This window comes from Lithobates pipiens, unplaced genomic scaffold (assembly GCF_037356315.1).
Source record: "Lithobates pipiens isolate NorthernLeopardFrog02 unplaced genomic scaffold, aLitPip1_a1.2 Scaffold_25, whole genome shotgun sequence".
NCBI lineage: Eukaryota > Metazoa > Chordata > Amphibia > Anura > Ranidae > Lithobates > Lithobates pipiens.
This window is the reverse complement of record NW_027507787.1, coordinates 9,560,241-9,584,251: the sequence shown is the minus strand read 5'-3', so window position 1 is coordinate 9,584,251 and position 24,011 is coordinate 9,560,241. Positions and strand designations below refer to the sequence as shown.

Genomic DNA, 24,011 nt, shown 5'->3' with positions numbered 1-24,011 from the left:
TTGGATATGTTTTATAGCAGAAAAGTTAAAAATATTGTTTTTTCCCGGTTTTTGGTCATTTTTTTGTTTTTATAACGCAAAAAAAAACCACAGAGGTGATCAAATACCTCCAACAGAAGCTCTATTTGTGGGAAAAAATGATATAAATGTAATTTGGGTACAGAGTGGCACAACCGCGCAATTGTCAGTTAAAGTAACACCGTGCCAAAAAGCAAAAAAAAAAAAAGAACTGGTCATGAAGGGGGGTAAATGTTCCAGAGAGTAAGGTGTTATATTTGTGCAAAAATAAAAAATAAATACCCGAAAACCACAGTAGTGATTATGTAAAATGGTAACTGACAGGTAAGTAGCCGTGTGGTAATGGAGAATGTGGGGTCCAGGAATAATGGGGGGTCTGAGGATGTCCCCTTTCTCTGCTGTATGTGTGTTCCGGGTGAGGCTCGCCTCACTGTCCCTATACCTCCCTATTCATCCCTACACCTCTCTATTCCTCCCTATAAACATTGTGTACACCCGCCTAGGTGAGAGCGGCTTCTAACCAAACATCAGCGCAAAGCCACGCCCTCTACACCCGAACACCAATCACGACGTTCTAAACCCACAACAGTGGGCATGTTGGGCATCCTCGACTGGGCGGGCTAGTCATGTTTGAGGCACGCCCACAACTGGCGGAAACCGAGCGGGACACCTAAGTGGCGGACGAGGCGACCAATGAGCGCTGAGCCGGGGCGGGGCCGGCGGAGTAGGTGAGTTGTAATGAGACTCGGTGTAATCAGTGTCATGTCGGACCCGAACACGGCGCAACAAAATGGCGGCGGAATTGTAACGGGCTTCCTCGGAACCGGGTGACTTGAGGTGAGAAGCCGTATGACGGCACTGCGGGCGCTGGGAGAGAAGAAAGAAGCGGGTGTGTGGAGGTGTGAGTGACGTCATCGGGTAATGAATGACGTCACCTGTAAACACGTTACGTCACTCCGTCACGAATGGGAGTCTGAGTGCTGTGCGCGTGCCCGAGCGGTGTTTGTGGAATGTGAGGAGCCGGTGAGTATGTGTGATGTGTACGGTGTCCGCTTCCCGGGGTCACCGAGCACAGCCCTCCATCACTACACCTGTTCATGTGTGACTGCTACTACTTGTTGTGCCTGTCCTCACCTCTGGGGGGCGCCACATGTCTCTGCAATACACTTCTCCAGCTCTGCTAGTGCTGCATGTCAATGGATGAGACTAGCTCAGGTGTACTGAGACTCTGCACAGACTGGGAGGCCATTACCTGAAACCTGGTGTACCCCCAGATTTTTACTGGGAGTGTGCTGATGGGAGTCTGCCATTCATGCCCTGTCCTGGGAGCACCCCATGCCCGCAGTACCAGAAGCCCCCCTTGTACCCCATGCCCTGTCCTGGGAGCACCCTGTGCCCACCCCCCATGCCCTGTCATGGGAGCACCCCGTGCCTGCTGTACCAGAAGCCCCCCTTGTACCCCATGCCCTGTCCTGGGACCACCCTGTGCCCACCCCCCATGCCCTGTCCTGGGAGCACCCCATGCCCGCAGTACCAGAAGCCCCCCTTGTACCCCATGCCCTGTCCTGGGAGCACCCCATGCCCGCAGTACCAGAAGCCCCCCTTGTACCCCATGCCCTGTCCTGGGAGCACCCTGTGCCCACTGTACCAGAAGCCCCCCCAGCCCACCCCCCATGCCCTGTCATGGGAGCACCCCGTGCCTGCTGTACCAGAAGCTCCCCCCTCCCCTCATGCCCCATCCTGGGAGCACCCTGAGCCCGCTGTCCCAGAAGCCCCCTCGTACCCAAGCCCCCCCATGCCCTGTCCTGGGAGCACCCCGAGCCCGCTGTCCCAGAAGCCCCCCTCCATACCCCAAGCCCCCCCCCCCATGCCCCGTCCTGGGAGAATCCTGAGCCCGCTGTACCAGATGCCCCCCCTCATGCCCCGTCCTGGGAGCACCCTGAGCCCGCTGTACCAGAAGCCCCCCTGTACCCCAAGCCCTGTCCTGGGAGCACCCCGAGCCTGCTGTACCAGCAGCCCCATACCCCAAGCCCCCCCTCATGGCCCGTCCTGAGAGAACCCCAAGCCTGCTGTACCAGAAGCCTCCACATTCCCCATCTTGCAAACCCCGCCGTGCCTGAGCCCTGTACCGGGAACCCACTGTACCCCTAGCCCCATATTGGAACCCCTTGAGCCTTGCCTTTCCCCGTCCTGGGAGCCCCGCCGTACCCCTGAGCCCCGTCCTGGGAGCCCGCCATACCAGAGAGCCCCCCCCCCCCAAGCCTCACCATGCCCCGTTCTGGAAACCCCACTGTACATGGAGCCCCCTGTACCCCCTAGCCCCATATTTGAAGCCCCCCAGCCTCGCCATGCCCTGTTCTAGGATTCCTGTCGTATCGGAAGCCTGTCCCCCCAAGCCCCCCCTTCTTGGGAGCCCAGCTGTACCCCTGAGCCCCGTACTGGGAGCCCGCCGTACCCCAAGCCCCTTTTTCGACCCCCCCCCTCCCTGTACCCCAAGCCTCACCACGCCTTGTCTTGGAAAGCCCGCCAAGCCTTGTACCGGGTACCCACCGGACCCCTAGCCCCATATTGGAAGCCCCTGAGCTGTGTCATGCCGTCCCAGGATCCCTGCCATACCAGGAGCCCACTGTACCTCTAGTCCCATATTGGAAGCCCCCTGTCCCACAAGTGCCCCATCCCAGCAGCCCGCCATGCCCTGTACCCCAAGCCTCACCATGCCTGTCCTGGAAACCCCACTGTATCCCTAGCCCCATCCTGGGTGCCCTCCTGTAACGGGAGTCCATTGAGCCCTTTTTACTGGGAGCCCGCTGTACCCAAGGCCCTTTACTAGGGGACAATTGAGCCCCTTCCTGGGAGCCTGCCATACCCCGAGCCCTTTGCTGAGAGTCCACTGTAACCTGAGCTCCTTCTTGGAAGCTCTCTGCATCCCAAGCCCTTTACCTGGAGCCTGACATATGTTGAGTCTCTTTCTAAAGGCCCAACGTAACCCGAGCCTTTTACCAGAAGGCTACAAAGCCCCTCCCAGGGAGTCCGCCATACCCCGAGCCCTTTGCTGGATGTCTGCTATATCCCCAGCACTTTACCAGATGTTTTCAAGCCCCTCCCTGGGAGTCCACCATACTTCTAGTCCTGTTCTGAAAGTGTTACACTCCAAGCTCTTTGCTGGAAGTCGGCTGTACCTCAAGCCCTTTTCCAGGAGTCTGCCATACCCTCAGCCCCTTTCTGGGCATATGCTATACCCCAAACTCTTTAAAGGGAGCCCACTGTACGCTGAGGTCTTTACCAGGTGTCTGCCGAGCCCCATCCTGGGAGCCCGCTTCACCTGAGCCTGTGCAACCTGGCGTACCCTGAGCCTTTTATCGGGACCCTGCTGTACCTCAAGGCTATTTTTTTTATTTTTTTGATTAGAAGTCTGCCATGCCCTGAGCTGAGCCTTTTTCCGAGCCCTTTGCTAGAAGTCTGCTGTACCCCAAGCCCGTTACTAGGCACCTTCCATACCCAAGGCAAAATATTTTTTCCTTACTATGTCTGTTCACATCAATGTGCTGAAAGAAGTATGACCTGCAGTACTTTTTTTTTTTTTTTTTTTTTTTTCTCAGCACATCGCGGTGCCAAGCAATCCATTGCCCATGCTGTAACTACTAGACCGCTTTTATTTTCAGCGCATCTGCACTGCTGCCTTCCAATGTTTGGTGCATGCTGCTGGTGTGAACACGTCTGCATTTACGTGGGCACAGCAGCCAATTCATGTGAATGAAACATGGGGGGGGGGACCCTGACCCTCTTTCTTAAACTCACCCGCAGGGCAGCCACACATCGTGCGATTACGCACCAGTTAATGACCCACATATACGCTGGATGTTATCCTTATTAGCTTTAGAATTATTACATTTATGCGTGTCTTTTGTTTTTATATAGATTGAACTTTGTCTCGTTGTACTGCAAATCAATTGCATTAACGTAATTCTAAACGAATAAAAATCACTTCAGTTTAATATATACAGAATGAGTGAATCAGTGTGAGCACTTCATAAAATCTGTATATCATTTTTCCTGAGCTTGTGAGGTCACATGCCTGACAAAGAGGTCCTGCCTGGATTTTAAACGTTTCACTGACACGGTTTGTGATGTGATCCCTTCAATACATATTTGGACCATTGTCTGTGGTTCCATGGTGTGCAGGTGACATGCTTTTTAGCTGAGTGGCCATACACCTTTTAGATTATCTGCAGATTTTCTATGGTCAGATGGAAAAAGTGGAACGGATTCCTCCATCTACGCTGAACTGTGTGGCTGGAGGAATCTCCCACTTTTTCCATCTGACCATAGAAAATCTGCAGATAATCTAAAGGTGTATGTCCAGTCTTAGTGGGGGGTCTGCACTGATGATCAAATCTGGTTTCTTAGGCCGTCTATATATGTTTTTTAAATCGAGGTATTTAAACTGTTAATGGAAGCCCATTACTAATGTACTAAGTTGATTAACTTGGGTACAACCAGCCTGCTGGACGCTCTTGTGGTTCCTTCAGAGCCCTGTGCCGTAAACAGTGGCTCCTGCGCATGGTAGTGACGTCATCACGGCTCCAGCCAGTCACAGAGCCGGAGTCCGCGAACAAAATCTATCTCTCTATCTCTATCTCTATCTCTATCTCTATCTCTATCTCTATCATCTTTTCATGTGACAAAATGACACTTTGCTACAATGTAAAGTAACGAATGTACAGCTTGTAGAACAGTGTAAATTTGCTGTCCCCTCAAAATAGCTCAAAGTAGAACTTCAGTCATTTTTTCATCTACTACATTTTCTGCCCTTGTTTTAAACTTTGGATAGTAAATTATACAGCCCACTTCTTGTTTGGTTAAATAAAAAAGCCTAGGCTTATGACATCATGCACAGCTCTCTCACTCTCGTGAGTTTGCCAGGATGGGAGGGGGATGAGTAATAAGAGGACCAATGAGAGCTGCAGAACTGGAGGAGTGTGTAAATCCAGGAAGTGAATGGGCAGCAGCTTCAGCTGCCCACAGTTGAGATGGATGCAGCCAGGAGGGAGGGAGGGAGATTTATGCAGCCTATTTGGCAAGTGCAGAGTGATTGGAGGGAAGTTTCAGAACGACAATGTTTTTTATTACAAATTATGTGAGTAGACTGCAGTTCCTCTTCAACACACAGCCGTTAAAGTCTAAACCGCTGGCAACAAAAGTGAGTAAACCCCTAAATAAAAATGTCCAAATTGGGCTCAAAGTGTCCATATTTTGCGTGGCCACCATTATTTTCCAGCACTGCCTTAACCACTTAAGGACCGCCTCCTGCACATATACATTGGCAGAATGGCACGGCTGGGCACAAGCACGTACCTGTACGTTGCTCTTTAAGTGCCCAGCTGTGGGTCGGGAGCACACCCCAGTCCTGAGCTCTGTGGCCGTGGGACCAGCGGACCCGATCGCCGCAGGTGTCCCACAATCGGGTCACAGAGCTGAAGAACGAGGAGAGGTCTGTGTAAACAAACCTCTCCCATGCTTTCTACTGTGGCTGTCACCGATCGTCTGTTCCTTGTTATAGGGAAAGACTATCGGTGACGTCACATGCCAGGCCACGCCCCCTACAATAAAAAAAAAAACATAACGTCATACATAACCCCTACTTTGCCCCCTAGTGGTTAACTCCTTCACTGCCAGTGTCATTTACACAGGAGTCAGTGCTTTTAAATAGCACTGATTGGTGTATAAATGACAATGACAATCGCCGCCATTACTAGTAAAAAAGAAAAAAAAAATTATAAAAATGCCATAAAACTTTCTCCTATTTTGTAAACGCTATAACTTTTGCGCAAACCAATCAATAATCGCTAATTGCGTGTTTTTTTATTTTTGTTTGGCACACTGCACTGCCTGGTGACATGTCTCCCGGAGTTATTTCTGGGTATCGCGGGCTCCGGTGCTTGATTTGCTGGAGCAGTGATGACATCACTCCTGTGCGGTAATGACACATCAGCTGAAGCATTGGCACGAACGAGCTGTTGCTTCTGTGCCGATGACGTCAGCACATGCTGATACAGGGGATATCAAAATGAAAAATTGAAAACTGCACTGTGACCAAAACTCATATAAATTAAAGCTGCAAATATCGCCGAAAGACAAACGGCTAAAAATAGAATATACCTTAGAGGACGAAACGCGCCGGATGGACCTTGCTAATAGCATCACGCTATTCTTAACAGCAATTTTGTACAAGCTTGTCCTTTTACTTCACAAATGTGAGTGTTCTTAATCTTTATCATGTTCAAATAAATGTCTTGACGATATTACACTATGCAAGTTTTTTTTAATTTTTTTTTTCTGCTCTGATTCACTATGCATGAGTATGTGGAGATTTGATGACCCCCCCCCCTCCTTCCGTCTTAACAATCTGCCATACATCCCCTGACGACTTGAGAGGCGTATGCCTTTTCAGGTCTGTGAGTTCCGATAAGTCCCATTCCTAAGGGTGGTGGTATTGCCTGCGGGCTCGCTCTCAAGTCCAGCATTCGGCATCCATAGACGCCAAATGCAGGACTCGGCCTCGCCTCCTCCCCCCCACGACCACGTCATTGGATTTAATTTATGGCAGCGGGAGCCAATGGCTGCCCTGCTATCAATCTATCCAATCAACAGCCGAGCACCCCTAGCAGATAGACGGCGTGTCCTTATGGGACAAGTTTGAGGGTTCAGGTAAGTAAAGCTGGGGGGGGGAGCCAGTCACTGACAGGTGTTTTTTCACCTTTACTGTATAGGATGCATTAAGTTGAAAAAACAACCTCAAGTAAGAGATTGCAGACGTGATACAAGAGATGGCAAACAAATTCATATTAATTTAAATTGATGATATTGAAAAGTTAAATATAATACAATTTTTATATATAATATAAATATTTTTTATAAACTGTAATTTCTGATATCGGTTTGGTTTTTCGGCCTAGTGCTTCCCTTTATCGCCCCCAAAATTTCCATTTGTCGCACCCGTACCTACAAATACGCCTACTTCCCTGTGATATAACCAATAAAGCTGCCCACATAGTGAAAAACTATATAAACATTATGATTAAACCAAAATAGTCCCTTTTTTTTTTTTTTTTTTTTGGTGTAATATATCATTTAGGGGCCAGGAAGGTGAAAGGTTGGTGATTTAAGGGTTGAGGAGTTTTTTTGGTTTTTAAAAAAAAGTTTGCTAAAATGCTGATCCAAACCAGAAAACATTTCAAGGGAGGGAAAATTGGATAATGGGATTTTTGCACATGCGCTTGGCTCTGGAAGCTTTTTTTGAGGTAATGTCAGTACAGAGATTCCTGAAGTTACAAAGTTATTTATCGCAGACCCACAAAAATCATTTCCAGATGCTTGTAACACTGGGTTATATTTCATTTACAAGAGAATACTTTTCTGGGTGTATGTGTACATGCAGAGCTATTTTTGTTGCATGCTTCCTTTTGTGAAGGAGAAAAGTAGATGGCCCTCGTTCACATGGGTGCGACTTGTCATGCGATTTGACAGTTCTAAATTGCATGACAAGTCGCACCCCATTGCAGGCAATTGAACTGTTCATTTTGCCTCGACTCATGCCACAGCAATTATGAAAGGTTCCTGCACTACTATTTGCCAGTTGCATTGCGACTTGCATAGACTTCTGTTAAATGAAGTAAATGAATTAGGCAGTGGAAATAGCACTGATGTGCGGCTTTGAAATCGCACTGAAGTGGCACAGTTTCAAAGCTACACCAGTATGAATCGGGGCTTAGTGTTGCACGACTACAGATAAGAATTTTTCAGAATGTCACTGTTTACAGACCTAAACCTATATGGTTCTACTAACAACATCCAACATTCTTGAAAACGTTGCTTACAAATCCAAAAATGTTTTGGTATGGGAACCAGTGAAGCTGTTGAAGTGTTAGGCCTCTTTTCACAAAGGAGGACCGATGTCTGTCAGTTTTTTAAGTGGATCTGATCGGACCTTCCACTGCCCTCTGTGGAGCGGTGACTGTCAGCGGACAGGGTGTCTGTTGCCACCTGCCGACATCCGATCCTAGCCACTAAAAACAGACGGATGGCGGATCCGCTCCTCATCTGTTTGGTGGATTGGATTAGTTGAATGTAAACAGACAGGCAGTCTGTTTACATCAAACTGCCCATAGAGGAAAGCGCGCTGTGACTGTCCGCTCTGCATTAGAGGAGCAGACACGGACCTTTTATCCACCTGCTCAGTGGGGATCATCGGACAGATTCCCCATTGAGCAGGTGGACCTGCTGGCGGCGGACTTTACCTGTATGAAAGGGGACTAAAAACTGCTGCCAGGTTTTACTGTTGGTGATTTTTTTTTTTTTTTTTTTTTTTTTTTTTACCACTATTTTGTACAGGTCAAAAGATCACCAATCTAAAAAGCAGAAATGCCTGTAATCTGCTTAAAAAAAAAAAAAGCTCCTTCCTTCCTTCCTTCCTTCCTTCCTTCCTTCCTTCCTTCCTTCCTTCCTTCCTTCCTTTCTTTTTATTTATTTTTTATTTTTTTGCTTCAGATGACAAAATGCTCAGATGTGAACAGGGGTCATTGAAATTAATGGGATTTGTTTTGTTGGGTGTTTTTTGAGCTGAGGCTTACAGCAGAGGTGTGAACAGAGCCTAGAGTCTCGGACAGCAAAAAACATGACCTGGGTTCTATCCATAACTTAAAGCAGAGCTCCACCCTAAAGTGGAACTTCAGCTCAGCGTAAATCCCCCCCCCCCCCACCCCGTTTTATGGGTTACAGATACCTGTCCTGTATAATACAGGTATCTGTACCCACTTCCGGGCATAGCTAGCCGCAAATGGTAGCCCCCAAACCCCCCCCCCCCCGTTTTGTGTTCTGGGATACACACAGTTCCCAGAACACAACGGGACCAGTGAAGACACGCTGCACAACTCGCACATGCTCAGTAGGGAACGGGCAGTGAAGCTGCAACCCTTCACTTCCTGATTCCCTCACAGAGGATGGCGGTGGGGGCAGCCAAGAGATGAGCGATCGTCATTTGCTGCCAACATCACGGGAACTCTGAACAGTTAAGTGTCCATTTCTTTAAAAGTCAGCAGCTGCAGTATTTGTAGCTGCTGCCATTTAATAATTTTTTACGGTGGAGCGCCGCTTTAAAGAAGTTTTGGTCTATAGATGCTTTTAAACAGCCAGTATGTCGCATGAAATCGTGTAGTTTGTGATTTTGTTGTTGGTGTTTGCTTTTTCTGCAGGAAGCTGTTGCATCAGCTGGTTAAACAGCTATTAAGAAATCTGAAAGGTTAAGGTACACATTCATTGTTCTGCAATTATACATGAACAATGGTTATTTCGGACTTATGTCAGTAAACATTTAGTTAAAATGTATGTCAACTTCTCTAACTGCTGCAGCTTCCTTTTTTTTTTTTTTTTTGTTATCTCTTTGATAAGTGCGAATACCTGTTCTTACCAGAATATTTTTTGCAGCCAACACACACATGCATAACACCCAAGTAAAGCCAACCATAGATGGTTCAGCAGGGACTGACTGATATTCTAACCATCTATGATCAGACTGAATGTAATATAACATGCTGGATCGAACCAGCATGTCATATTTTACTGCTAGCAAGAATTACTGTGCTCTCCTGGTCGAGAGAATACTATAACTCCGCAAGAGGGACTCCCTCAGTCAACATTGAATCAGCGTGTCCCCCTCAACCTGTGCTTGCAGGACTGAAAATTGCACCATTTATGGCTGGACTTGGGCTATACACTGCTTGAATTTTGGCAGGTTCAGCAGGAACCAGCCGAGATTCAAACTATTAAAGCGGTTCTCCACCCTAAAGGGGAAGTTCCGCTAATCTGATCCCTCCCCCCCCCTCCGGTGCCACAATCGTCACCTTTCAGGGGGGAGGGGGTGCAGTTACCTGGATAATCCAGGTATCTGCACCCACTTCCGGGACAGACCGCCGCAGACGCCCTGCCCCCCCCCCCCTGTTGTGTTCTGGGAAACACACAGTTCCCAGGACACAGCGGGGACCAGAAGAGATGCGCAGCGCGACTCACACATGTGCAGTAGGGAACCGGGCAGTGAAGCCGCAACGCTTCACTTCCCGATTCCCTGACAGGATGGCGGCGGGGGCAGCAGAGAGACGAGCGATCGCTCGTCATCTGCCGCCGACATCGCTGGACCCTGGGACAGGTAAGTGTGATTTTTATTAAAAGTCAGCAGCTGCAATATTAGTAGCTGCTGGCTTTTAATATTTTTTTTTTTTTGGTGCAGAACCACTTTAATGGGCAGGCTGAATGCACCAAATTGATCAAGTTTGGTACAACCAGCCTGCCAGATTTGCTTGCGATTATCGCACGTGGCTGCTATGGCCGCTCCCAATAATCACTGTCTTCTCCCAGTGGGGGGGCATCTTCCCGCCTGGAGAAGACAATGGCCCTAGGCAAGGATTTCTGCTTCTGCGTTGATGGGGGAATTGAGCGAACTTCCTTCCTGCAACCTGTGGTCTCATTGCCTCACTATAATACTAACACAGGGCTTCAGTGCTGTAAGTGATCCAAACCACATCTAAACTTCAGACATTCTGACTTTACTTGCTGCATGCTTGTTCCAGGTCAGTCATTTATAAGTACAAAAACCAGAGACTTCTAAGCAACTAGCATTTATCGGTGAAGGACATTTTTTCCTTTTCAAATATTTTATTGTGTTTTTACAAGATGCGATAAATTTGTATTTATAAGAGCATATTTTAATACAATATAAAGTCAAAACCTATAACAAAGCTTTTCAAATGAAAAAAGATTGGTCAAGGGAAATCCATTCAACATTGTATGATAGACTACATATCAAGTGATGCTTGTTTTCAATATTTGTTTTACAAATGTTTTACCCGGTAATAGTAAGCATTAAATAAAAGAACAATGCAGTAATACAAAATCAATAAACAAATATAGATCTGAATATGAGTTGGGGACAATAAGAAAGGGATGATAGATCAAGATTTTGTAGGATAGTAGGGGGATAGATTATTCTGACCAGGGCCAAGGTCCGACTTCATGGCTTTGGTGGTTCCTGGTAAAAAGAATTAAGAATACCAACCACCTCAAATGTCCCCATTTGTAATAGGACCTGTAAAGTAGGGGGAAGTTGGGCATAGGGGGTGAGAAAAGGGATGGAGGGTTTTCCAGAGATTATTATTGAATTGGAGAGTGTGAATCGGAAAGATAAAGTAGGAGTTGTATACTTTTCTAGGTTTATATAATGTATAATGTCTAAACCCGGAGGAAGCTGATTTTTAATCCATGGTTTCCATAAAGATTCAAATTTGGGTATTTTGTTAAGAAAGATTGCTTTAATTTTTGCATGGCTCGTAGCTTTTTGGTTTATTCAGTAGTGCTAAGGTAGGATCAGGAGGTAAAGTAACGTGGAACATGGTAGAAAGCGTTTTGAGAACTTTTATCCAAAATGGGTTGGCTATAGGACATTACCACCAAGTGTGTGTGTGTGTGTGTGTGTGCCTGATGTTGTGCATCCTGGAAAGCAGTCGGGGGGGGGGGGGGGGGGGAATTGGTAGCTAAATTTAGAAATTCTGTGAGAATTGTTTATGGGGATGGGAATAATGGGTATATTGTTGTCTAACTGGGTTTTGTTCTCTCCATGTGTCAAGGGAATATTGATTAAGAAGTTATGAGCGACAGTGAGCAATAGTCGGAGTTGGGGATTTGTCTAGAATTGGGTATATTATTTGATTTGAATCTCCACCTAGTATGAGTTCCTCATTTTATGATTTTCCACCATAGAAATCAAATGGGAGATAAATGACAGTGGACTTTTGTTGGGAGCATAAAAAGACTATTGTGACTTCAGTATCTTGTAGGATACCGGATAATAATAATATACATCCACCTTCAGGGTCTTTGAGTTCTGTTTTGGAGTGTAAATGGTGTATGATGAAAGGCAATTAATAAACCTCCTTTGTTGTCAGCTGAAGAGGTGTAGACCTGAGGGTGTTTACGGCTAAAGAATTTTGGATATGATTGAGATGAAATGTGTCTCGTGAAGGCAGACCACATGTGCATTTAATTTTGAAAAGGATCGAAAAGCTTTAGTGCGTTTTTGGGGGGTAAGTTAAGACCCTGTACATTAAGCGTTGTTATATTTAGAGGAGCCATCATTTTAATTTGAAGAGCCAAGTGTTTTGTAAATAGTTGTGTGACCATCTCTCTGGAAGAATAGGGTTTGATTTATCTGGAACAATGCTTCCCACCGGGTGGCGGTATCAGTGCTCATGACTCGTAAAATGAGGGGGTGGCTAGGAGCTCCAGATTTCATTAAATCTTATTATGCCTCACACTTAAGAGTGCTCGACTCCTGGACTGCTAGGAAAGCTCAGAATAGGTGGGTTGAGATTGAAATGAGCGTTACCACACCAGTGCACCCGTTATATGCTCTGGCTATCTAATGACAAACACAGGCCTTAATTGAGAAGTATATGCTTAGCCCCAATGCTCTTTACTTCAATAAGGAAGAGCTGTTCTGAGCATTATTCTCTATCCTCTCCATCCCCACCACTTAAATGTTCTCTTTAATCCAGACATTCCACATTCCAGTTTGTCTTATGAACGCATGCTACATTGGACCCAGGCAGGGATTTTTCGATTACACCAACTCGGTAATCCCAGTTACAAGACACCTTCTTACCTTCTCTGACCTGACCCAAAAACACCAAATCCCTAAAATGCTTTTCTGTTCCTACTTGCAGATCAGACATTTCTTCTCCACCAGATCCCCTTCCTTTATCCCTGGAGAAACCATCGGATTTTGAAATGCTATTGCGCCAGGGGTCCCTACGAACGCAATTTAATACCCATCATTTATACAATCTTGCATGAAGCCACCCCCTTAACAGTAGATAGTCACCATTACTTAAGGAAATGGTCCTAGATACTAAAGCATGACATCTCCATGTTGGATTGGGGAAGCATCTAGGAGTCCACCTCCAAAATGTCAGGCTGTGTGACTCGTAAGGAAACCGCGTATAAAATCTTACTGTTTTGGTACAGAACCCCAGAACTCTTAATGCTTGTAACCCGACAAGCTCAAACAATGTTGGAGATGTAATAATGCGGTGGGCTCACATTTTAATTTTTTTTCTGGGAATGCCCCTCAGTTAATCAGTTCTGGGTCCAGATCCAAACACTTCTGGAAAAGTTGCTAGAGATCCCCATCCCTTTTAAATCCTATGCATTATATATTAGGTCTACCTTTTCCAGGTATCCCCAAAACGAAACCGAGATGTGCTTTATATTATTCACTGCTAAACAAGCTATTCCCAGGCTTTGGCTCTCTACTACCCCCCCCCCCCCCCCCCCCCCCCACAAACCTTTTCTATTATAGCAGACATGCATAGAATGGAACCTCTAACTGCCGTAATTGATGATTCAGTACAGAAGTTCTCAAAAATATTGTAGAGATGGGATGATTCCGAAGTTTGCTCTGAAATAAATGGTTCCAGCCAACTGTTAATTGACCCAGGCAGTACTTCTCGTCCTGACTCTATTGTAGATGTAAGCTAGGTCCACAGCTGTCTGTGGAGCTTCTTCCTTGCCTCTTTGCTCCCCTTGTAGGTATGGTATAAATTAAAAAGAAAATTATAATACAGCGCTATCTAAAGTTCAAATATTGACAAACTATAAAAACATATGTGAACGTGAAGCTGCAACCTAAATGTGAGATACCCACAATATTGATAACAATTTTAAAAAACAAAAACAAAAAAAGCTGTGCTATAATTATCAAATTTCAATATCAATGAATATATAATAAACCCAGATATAAAAATATCAACTAATGTGAAATATAATTCATGCAAAAAATAATAAATGTGTATAAATAGTGCATAAATAAATATGTACACTACTCTAGAGCTTAAATTCAAAATATTAGTGCATCTCCAAACGAAAATCGTTTTTGCTTGTGATTTCCACCGCGATGAACCACACCAATGGAAGAGTGTCACCAAGAAAGCGGGGAAAAAGACTTTCCACCACCGAAAACACTGACGCTTACCAGCTACATAGATCCCATATCAGAGATCAAATATCGCCACTGTCATATCACTCCTTCTGGACCTGAACTGCATGGAGGATGTGTCCCTTTAAGCCACTCTGTTCCAATGTTGGTATATTCCTACGGCCAAACCGCTCATTGCTGGGCCACTAGAGCATTTATTTCCTGCAGATTGCAAAAATGCTGGTTGATCCTGCTGTTCACTGTCCCTCTCTCCTTGTCTGTGTTCCCGTTTCAGCCTGAGGTTGTGTAGACCAGCCACTGCCACATCTACTGAACATGCTCCAGTTTCAGTTCAGTTTCAGGGGACTAATATTTAGAATTTAAGCTCTAATTATAGTAGTGTACATATTTATTTATATACATTTTTTTTTTTTTGCATGAATTATATTTCACATTGATATTTTTATATCTGGGTTTATTATATATTCATTGATATTAAATTTTATCATTATAGCGCAGCTTTTTTTTTTTTTTTTTAATTGTATAAATTTCCTGCTTTTACGAATATTCTATGTCCATCTAGGCCGTAACCTCAATATTACTATTGTTCCTTATTACTTTTCTCTTTTTGTATACCCTGCAAAAAATGTATTTAAATAAACTATTTATTAAAAAAAAAAAAAAATAGGGTGACCATGGGGGATGGAAGGTTAGGAAAAAGTAAGGATTGAGAAGGGAATTAGTCAGTATACTCTCTACTTATATTCAACTAAATAAGCTTTTATTTCAAAAGAGACGGTGGCTCCAAAATGGAGCTAGTATCCAAGGGATGGTGACAAAATGCCAACCAGTGGGTACAATTTGTCTAAAGAGTGGTCAAATCAAACCGTAGGGCACTCCAAGTAATGGAGGTGCAGTGGCTATCTCTGGAACTACGACATCCATCAAACAAGTGATTTAACCACTTCAGGACCGCCGTATTGCCAATGTACGTCAACACAATGGCACAGGCAGGCACAATCACGTAGATGTACGTGATTGCCTTCCAGCGGGTGGGGGGTCCGATCGGACCCCCTCCCGTTGGATACGACGGTCCGGTTCACTCCAGGAGCGCTCCGTGATGAGGGGATGGCCGTTCGTTTTCGGCCACCCCCTCTGGATCGCTACTGGCCAATGAGAAGCTTCCTCCCACTGTGTATTGTTTACACAGGAAGGAGGAAGTGATGTCATTCTCCTCGGGGCGGTCTTTTTGACCGGACTACGAGGAGAAGACTAATACTAAGTGTGCACCAACACTACACTGACATGTAGGTACACACAGGCACACAGATCCCCCCCCCCCCCAGTCACAGTGTCACTGATTGCATTGATCATTTCTTTACTGATCAATGCATTCAGTGTCAGTTGTGACAGTAAAAACTGTCAGGACAGTTAGTGTTAGGTCCAGGGTAGCCCCCTATCACCCCCCAATAAAGATTTAACCCCCTGATTGCCCCTAGAGTTAACCCTTTCACCCCCTTTTGCCAGTGTCACTAAGCGATCATTTTTCTGATCGCTGCATGTGTCGCTAGGTAGCTAGTTATTTTTTTAGGTTCACCGCCAGGTTTTTATATCGCTAGGTACCCCGATATACTACCCAATAATGGTTTTAACCCCCTGATTGCCGCTAGTTAAGCCTTTCACCCCCTTTTGCCAGTGTCACTAAGCGATTGTTTTTCTGATCGCTGCATTAGTGTCGCTACAGTCGCTAGGTAGCTAGTTATTTTTTTAGGTTCACCGCCAGGTTTTTATAGCGCTAGGTACCCCGATATACTACCCAATAATGGTTTTAACCCCCTGATTTCCGCTAGTTAACCCTTTCACCCCCTTTCACCAGCGATCACAGTATAAGTGTCACTGGTGGCGCTGGTTAGCCAGTTAGTTATTTAGGTTCCCCGTCAGGTTTTTATATAGCGCCAGGGACCCCCATATACTACCTAATAAAAATTTGAACCCCCTGATTGCCCCTAGTTAACCCTTTCACCACTGATCACCGTATAAGTGTTACGGGTGACTCTGGTTAGTTTGTTTTTTATAGCATCAGGGCACCCACCATTTATTACCCAATAAAGGTTTAACCCCCTGATCACCCGGCGGGTGATATCAATTAGGTTTTAGGGTCAGGGTCTGCGTCGCCCCAGGCAGCGCTAGGTTAGTGCCAGTACCGCTAACACCCACACACAAAGCATACACCTCCCGTAGTGGTATAGAATCTGAACAGATCAATATCTGATCTGATCAGATCTATACTAGCGTCCCCAGCAGTTTAGGGTTCCAAAAAAACGCATTGTTAGCGGGATCAGCCCAAATACCTGCTAGCACCTGCGTTTCGCCCCTCTGCCCAGCCCACCCAAGTGCAGTATCGATCGATCACTGTCACTTACAAAACACTAAACACATAACTGCAGCGATCGCAGAGTCAGGCCTGATCCCTGCCATCGCTAACAGGTTTTTTGGTAGCATTTTATATTCAAATCCGGAAGGCAGTGCTTGGTTTTCGGGGTCCCGTACGTGGCTAGGCTCCCAAAAAGTCCCCCACATGTGGTATCCCCGTACTCGGGAGAAGCAGCAGAATTTATTTTGGGGTGTAATTTGACTTCTGCCCATAGCATGTGTGAGCAATATATCATTTAGTGACAACTTTGTGCAAAAAAAAAAAAAAAAAAGTTTGTAATATTCCCGCAACTTTTGGCAAAATATAAAATATTCCATTGACTCAACATGCCTCTCAGTAAATAGCTTGGGGTGTCTACTTTCCAAAATGGGGTCATTTGGGGGGGTTTTGTGCTATTTTGGCATTTTATGGCCTTCGAAACTGTGATAGGTAGTGAGGAGTTAAATCAAAAATTTGCACCCTTAGAAATCCTGAAGGTGGTGATTGGTTTTTGGGGTGCCGTGCGCGACTAGACTCCAAAAAAGTCCCACACATGTGGTATCCCCGTACTCAGGAGAAGCAGCAGAATGTATTTTGGGGTGTCATTTCACATATGCCCATAGCATGTGTGAGCAATATATCATTTAGTGACAACTTGGTGCAAAAAAAAAAAGTTTGTAATATTCCCGCAACTTGTGGCAAAATATAAAATATTCCATGGACTCAACATGCCTCTCAGTAAATAGCTTGGGGTGTCTACTTTCCAAAATGGGGTCATTTTGGGGGGTTTTGTGCTATTTTGGCATTTTATGGCCTTCGAAACTGTGATGGGTAGTGAGGAGTTAAATCAAAAATTTGCACCCTTAGAAATCCTGAAGGTGGTGATTGGTTTTCGGGGTGCCGTGCGCGACTAGACTCCCAAAAAGTCCCACACATGTGGTATCCCCATACTCGGGAGAAGTAGCGGAATATATTTTGGGGTGCAATTCCACATATAACTATGGCATGTGTGAGCAATATATCATTTAGTGACAACTTTTTGTAAAAAAAAAATTTTTTTTTTTTTTTTTTGTCATTATTCAATCCCTTAGGACAAAAAAAATAAATATTCAATGCCATCAGCAATTTCCTTGGGGTGTCTACTTTCCAAAATGGGGTCATTTGGGGGGGATTTGTACTGCCCTGCCATTTTAGCACCTCAAGAAATGAGATCGGCAGTCATAAATTAAAAGCTGTGTAAATTCCAGAAAATGTACTCTAGTTTGTAGACGCTATAACTTTTGCGCAAACCAAAAAATATACGCTTATTGACGTTTTTTTTACTAAAGACATGTGGCTGAATAAATTTTGCCCTCAATGTATGACTAAAATTTAGTTTATTCGATTTTTCTTATAACAAAAAGAAGAAAATATTTTTTTTTTTTTTTTACATTTTCGCTCTTTTTCCATTTATATCGCAAAAAAAAAAATCGCAGAGGCAATCAAATACCATCAAAAGAAAGCTCTATTTGTGGGAAGAAAAGGACGCAAATTTCGTTTGGGTGCAACATTGCATGACCGCGCAATTACCAGTTAAAGCAGCGCAGTGCGAAATTGCAAAAAGACCTCTGGTCCTTAAGGTGTTTATTGGTCCGGAGCTGAAGTGGTTAAACAAAAACTTTATAACAATCAAGTGTCAAATATAATAAAGGCTTGAGGTATTATGAATCCAATGAATATAGTAATCTAGATAATTTACCACTAGAATTGTGTTTATGGTGAATAAAAATTAATGTTCTATAAAGGGATGATCCATGTATAAGAGCCAGGTTTACACAATGGAGAATATTGGGGGGGGGGGGGTTGAACCACCACATTCCCTATAGGAGGATAAAATTTTGGCCTTGTATGGGTTAGTAGGTAATTTTTTAACAACTAAATTGCCATATGCTATCTGGACCGGGATAAAAGTTCTTTCGTTTGTGGGCTTAATGAAAAACTGAGAGGTATTTATTCTCAGATCAACGGATAGACAAATTATTTGGGTATCAAAAAAGATGTTCCACGAGCAATCTAGCTTAAGAGTGACAGTTCACCATGGAGGTTCCTTCTTTTTTTTATTTATTTTTTTGGGTTGAGGAACCTCCATGGTGAACTGTCACTCTTGAACTATATTTCTCGTGGAACATCTTTTTTGTAACCCATTGCAGTGGTTTTGACTTTTGAAGAATTTTTACAGCCTTCATTGCTTCTGTTTTTTTTTTTTTTTTTTCACACGTCAATAGGGTTGTGTTTTTATTTGATGCTGGGTTATAAGGAGAGTCTATATCTGTATTGTGTTTGATTCGTTGTTTTTTAGTCACTTTTTTTTAAATTTTGATTGTGTGTGTGTGTGTGTGTGTCTCGTGTTTTAGTTGCAGCTGCTATTTCACATTTGACATCACTTCTATGAGTGACACTAGGACAACGCAGTGAAATTATTTGGGTATGCCTAGGTTTTATTTTAAACGATGTATGGTTTAGTATGACATTAGGCATATACTTAGAGAGATTATATATAAATATTTTCTTATATCTCAGATCATTGGTTCCACTTCTGGAGTAGGTGAAGCAAAGCGACTCCTCTTATGGATGCTGGAGGGTGGCAGTTCAGGAGTGTCCTTTTGATGTGGGGGGGGGGGGGGGGAGACTGGCGTTCGCGAGACGTTTCTGGTGTTGACGGGCAAAGCTATAGGATTGTGGTGAGCAAATCAGCAGTTTTGCAGGTATAGGTGGTTCCTTTGTAGGTAAAGCGAATGGCAAAGGGGAAATTCCAGCAATATGAGATACAATGATATTGGAGCACTTGTAAGAGAGGTTTCATCACTTTTCCTTTAATGAGCGTTTGAGAGAGGTCTTGCTGAATTTGGTATTGATGACCCTAGAATATTAAAGTATCTTTGTTGCGGGCAGCTTCTAATAACTGTTCTTTTGTGCGGAAATAGTAAAATTTTAATAATGATTTCTGAGGGGACCATCTTTTTTTTTTTTTTACGGGTTTTAGAGATCTGTGTATTCTGTCCATTTCTAATCGTTCCATGGAGCTAGAAAGGGTGAGCTCTTGGGGAAAAGTGCTGTGCCAGTTGACTGAAGATCCTCAGTTACTTCAGGAATTCCCTGAATACGGAGGTTGGATCTCCTGTATCTATTTTAAAAATCCCCAAGGCGGGTTTGGAGGGAAGAATATTCCTTTTTTTTGAGGTATTCTAGTTCTTCAGCATGGTTTGAGGCAGTGACATCAAATTCATCAACCCTTTGTTCCAAGATGGAGGTGCGTCTGCCTACCTCACCAATCTCTTGTCAATTTATCAGTAATGGCATCAGAAGGGTTCTGAAGGACTTTATGTAGGACCCTTTCAAATTGACTAAGTCAGAGTTAGATGATGTATTTTGTAGAGAGTTGAGAATAATCCCAAAGTCATATTCTGACACACTGCGCTGTGTGGAAGCTGGAGATCGCAGCTGTTTCTGTGAATGAGTCTGTGTGGAGTGAGGCGTCGTCATTTTAGAGGTGGATCTAGTCAGTGCTTCTTGGACTTTGCTTGCTTTTAGTTTGGCTTTCCTTTCGCTGTACACCATAACAAAATGTGCCTGGGAGTAACGGTAAGGCGCCGGTTACCGTGTAGGGTCTGTATATGGATGAGACTCGCGAAACGAGTCTGTCGGGTCCTGGTCGGAGCGCTTAGGCGACATGTCCGTCTCAGATGACTTCATGCATGTGTCCCCTGTGAAGGGCATTTTTCATATTTCTCTCGGTGCTGGGTTTCATTTTACCTCAATCTAACCTTTTAATCCTAACCCTTAAATTTGCCAAGAACAGCCAATAACACTACCACAACTGAAGTTTTTATAGTAGCTGACCCTACTCTTTGTGTAGTACTATCAGGCCAAAATTTTAAGGAACCAAAACAAGTCTGCACTAAAAGTTTTATAAAAAAAAAAAAAAAAAATTAAAAAAAAATTTGGTGACAGAGCGCATTGTGCCATCATCGTATGTACCAGTAAAATAATTGCATGCAGCAACAGCTCATCTAAAAAATGTATATATATATATTCGCATTGTATCTAAAAAAAAAATGCGGTAAAACACAAGTATTACAGAAGTGTAAACCTTTACAGTTTTCTTGCACTGTTTTATTTGTGGTTAAATGACTAACTAAAAAGGAAACCGCATGATACATCTCTGCTTTACTGCACTTAAAGCCTCTTCCCACCAACCTGACACAGCAATATGTATATGTGCGTGCAGTTGTGTTGCCCTCTTGTTTCAAAACGGAGTCAAAAATAAATATGCAGATCAGAGAGCCAGGAACTCTTAACTGCAAGCGCGGGGGGGGGGGGGGGGGTAGCATGTTGGCCAGACAACTAGCATTTTCATATAGAAGGACCAAAAACAGCATGCTTCCTGGTGATTTTAATTAAATTATTTTTTTCCTTCTGATAGCTGGCAACATTTTTGTGAAATTGTCAATGCCAAATGCAGTGCAATAATGCCCTTGTACACATGACCGGTTGCGTACACACAATCGCATCAAAGTCCGATCATCAAGAACGCGGTGACGTACAGCACGTACGACAGGACTAGAAAAAGAAAGTTCAATAGCTTCTGTCTTGTACTTGCTTCAGAGCATGCGTCGTTTTTGGTCCGTTGGAACAGCATACAGACCAGCGGTTTTGCCGATTTTAGGAATTGGTTCTGTCGGAAATATTTAGAACATGTTCTATTTCTAGGTCCGTCAGAATTTTCGAAAAAAATAAAGTCCGAGGCATACACACGATCGGAATATACAATGAAAATCTTTTGTCCGACTTTTTCTGTCGGACATTCCGCTTGCGTGTATGCGGCATAAGTCATCGCATCAAATGGGAATCATTTCTGTAATGAGCCACTAAAAAAAATGGATTTGGCTGCTTGCTGTGGTTTTCATAAGGCCACATTTACATCCATGATGTGGTGGTAAAATGAATTAACGTCAAACGTGCTTTGTACTAAAGTAGAAAAACCTCCGCATGGAAAATATATTGGTGTGTGGGCAGTGTTTTATATTTTACATACATTTTTATAAGCATTACTGGTTCAGAAGTGTTCCTTTTGTGAAACTATGATTTATAAAGCCTTGAGACGAGGTAAATCGTCAGTTTGGGAACCCATGTTGGGGTCTAAAGTAGCAGTTTGGGTTTTTTGATGGGTGTTGGTGCCACTCTGGCATGTGACACTGTTAATGCAGTAGTATAACTTCAAGCTTTAGCTTTCTGGCCACAAGTTCCACGTGTGTGTGTGTGTGTGAATGTGAGATTTTTTTTAATGCCACATGGCATTATACTATAGAAAAAAAAATGCATTTTATCACTGCGATCTGCTGATATCCTGCAAATTTTTTGCTTTTTTTTTTTTTGTAGCCACTTCCTTTCTGCAGGCGTTCGCTTCTCAGCTCAAACACAACAGTGGACCACACCTGTAATCTATTGTAAAACGGGTGACAAGTTGACAATAGGCATGGTCCACTGTTGTGCTGGGGCTGCTGCAAAAGCCTGTAGACAGGAAGTGGCTGTTCATACGCTCCTCCTGTATGGCCACAATAGAGGAATGGTCCACTGATGTCAAACATGGGGGAAAAGCAGCCTACGAAATGATGTGCGGGAGTTGCTGGAACAAACAAGAAGTGTCTGAAAAAAGACCACCACAGTTTATTTAATGAAAGCTGCAGATTTACAGATATTGGAAATGATTTTTGAAATGACATTAACATGTTAAAGCTTGAGTTTTTGTGTTGGGCGCCATTCACACTTGAGAGTTTTGTAGCTCAAAAATGATCAACGTGCAAAAAAACTAAGATGCCTGTGCCTCAAAGTACATGAGCTACATTTCAGGCAGAATTGAACATTTTTGTTCCCAAAGACTTCTATGGCACGGCCTGAAAAATGCGACAAGCTTTTTTGCAAACCTTTTTTCTAGCGTTTTTGTTATGCGTTTTCTGCTCAAACAGATCTCTGCCCCCTTTTTTTTTTTTTTTTTTTTTTTTTATTAGCAGCATTTCACACCTTTTTAGTTCAAAAATGCCTGACAAAAGCTGCAAAAACATGAAATTCTGCTCCAAAAAAAAAGGCTTGAAAATGTGATGCTTAGGTGTGAATGTAGCCTTATGATTTGCATACACTTGCAGTTACACAAAAGTACCGTGCATGTTCCATTTATGACATTTACTATAATAGAATCATACTGCCATTTTGCAGTGGTGTTGCTTTCATACTAAACATCAGGTGCTTGCCAAATTCATTATCCTAATATGAATGCTCTGCACAATGTATTGCACAGTTGTCCTTCATGTGGCCAAATGACATTGTTGTATTAGCGTAACAAGAGTTTCATGAGTCAAGCAAACTGTTTTCTCTTTAGATGTGTCTCTCTGTCATTCATTAACATGCCTCACGCTTTGATCATTTCAGTGAAGTCTGTTTCCTCTTTTCTCTTAGATTGTTTTATGACGTGGATTTACTGTATTCCAGCTGTGTCTTTTGATGTGACTGCTCTTGCCGGATTTGTCCTCTGAAGATGGATGTGTGTGACCTGTTACCGAACACAACTTAGGAGTCGGCTGATTGTTGCTTGGATGTTTATTGTGGTGCACGGATGACCTCTATGGGTTTCATCTGGCTTTTAGATACAGTTTTTCAACCATGGTAAAACTTGCAAACCCTCTGTACACGGAGTGGATTTTGGAAGCCATACAAAAAGTAAAAAGACAAAAACAGCGTCCTTCGGAAGAACGGATTTGTCATGCGGTGTGTGTATCCCATCGTCTTGATAAAAGGCTTGTACTGGAGCAGCTTGAACTCAGTGTACAGGATGGCTCCATTCTCAAGGTTAACAACAAAGGTGTGGTTTCGTACAAAGATCCAGAAAACCCTGGGCGCCTTACAAATGTTAAACCTGGTCCTCTACCTAAAGCAGCCAAAGGTCAGCGAGCTGTAAGTACCGATCTGCGCACCGTGGACTGGAATAAACTCCTTCGTAGGGCACTGGAAGGCCTTCAAGAATCCAATGGCTCTTCCCTTAAGAATATTGAGAAATATTTGCGTAACCAGAATGATTTGGTTGGAATTGTGGCAAATCCCATTTTCCAGAGGAGGTTGCGTCTAGCAGCCAAACGGGCTGTTAACAGCGGGAGGCTACTGAAAGATGGCCCACAGTATAGGATTAACTATGGAGGATCAGAAGGGAAAGGAGTATCCAAATATTCTTCCTCTTCCATGCTTCCTCTAGTCAGTCTCCTTCCCCATGAGAAGGATCAGGTGAGTGTAGAACACATGTCCACAGTTAATAAACTGTTCTTTAAAATGTACAGTGGAGTGAGTCCTTTTGTGTTTTTATTTTATTTTTTTTTTATTTTTTGGGAGCTTGACTGTACTAACTGACCACATGCTTTACTGATTAAATTATTTTCTGATTTTGTCATATAATAAGTAGAAACTGTAAAGACTTCCACTGATTATTCACATGGGGGGTAGTTGAGGAATTTAAAAAATAAAATGTTGAACTTC

The 24,011-nt window shown here is 43.8% G+C and overlaps 1 protein-coding gene across 4 annotated transcripts in view; it reads left to right on the top strand.

The window, feature by feature from the left end:
- The first annotated feature begins 706 nt into the window (after positions 1-706).
- The window catches only part of KAT6B (lysine acetyltransferase 6B), a 199,231-nt gene continuing 175,926 nt past the window's right edge, over positions 707-24,011 (top strand). For 3 of the 4 annotated variants that reach the window (XM_077454040.1, XM_077454038.1, XM_077454039.1), the window contains exon 1: positions 22,952-23,762. In XM_077454040.1, coding sequence (XP_077310166.1) covers positions 23,148-23,762 — 615 coding nt within the window. In that variant the 5' untranslated portion in view covers positions 22,952-23,147. Of the gene's footprint in view, positions 856-22,951; positions 23,763-24,011 lie in introns of those variants that run through there. The other variant, XM_077454037.1, reaches the window with a different exon arrangement.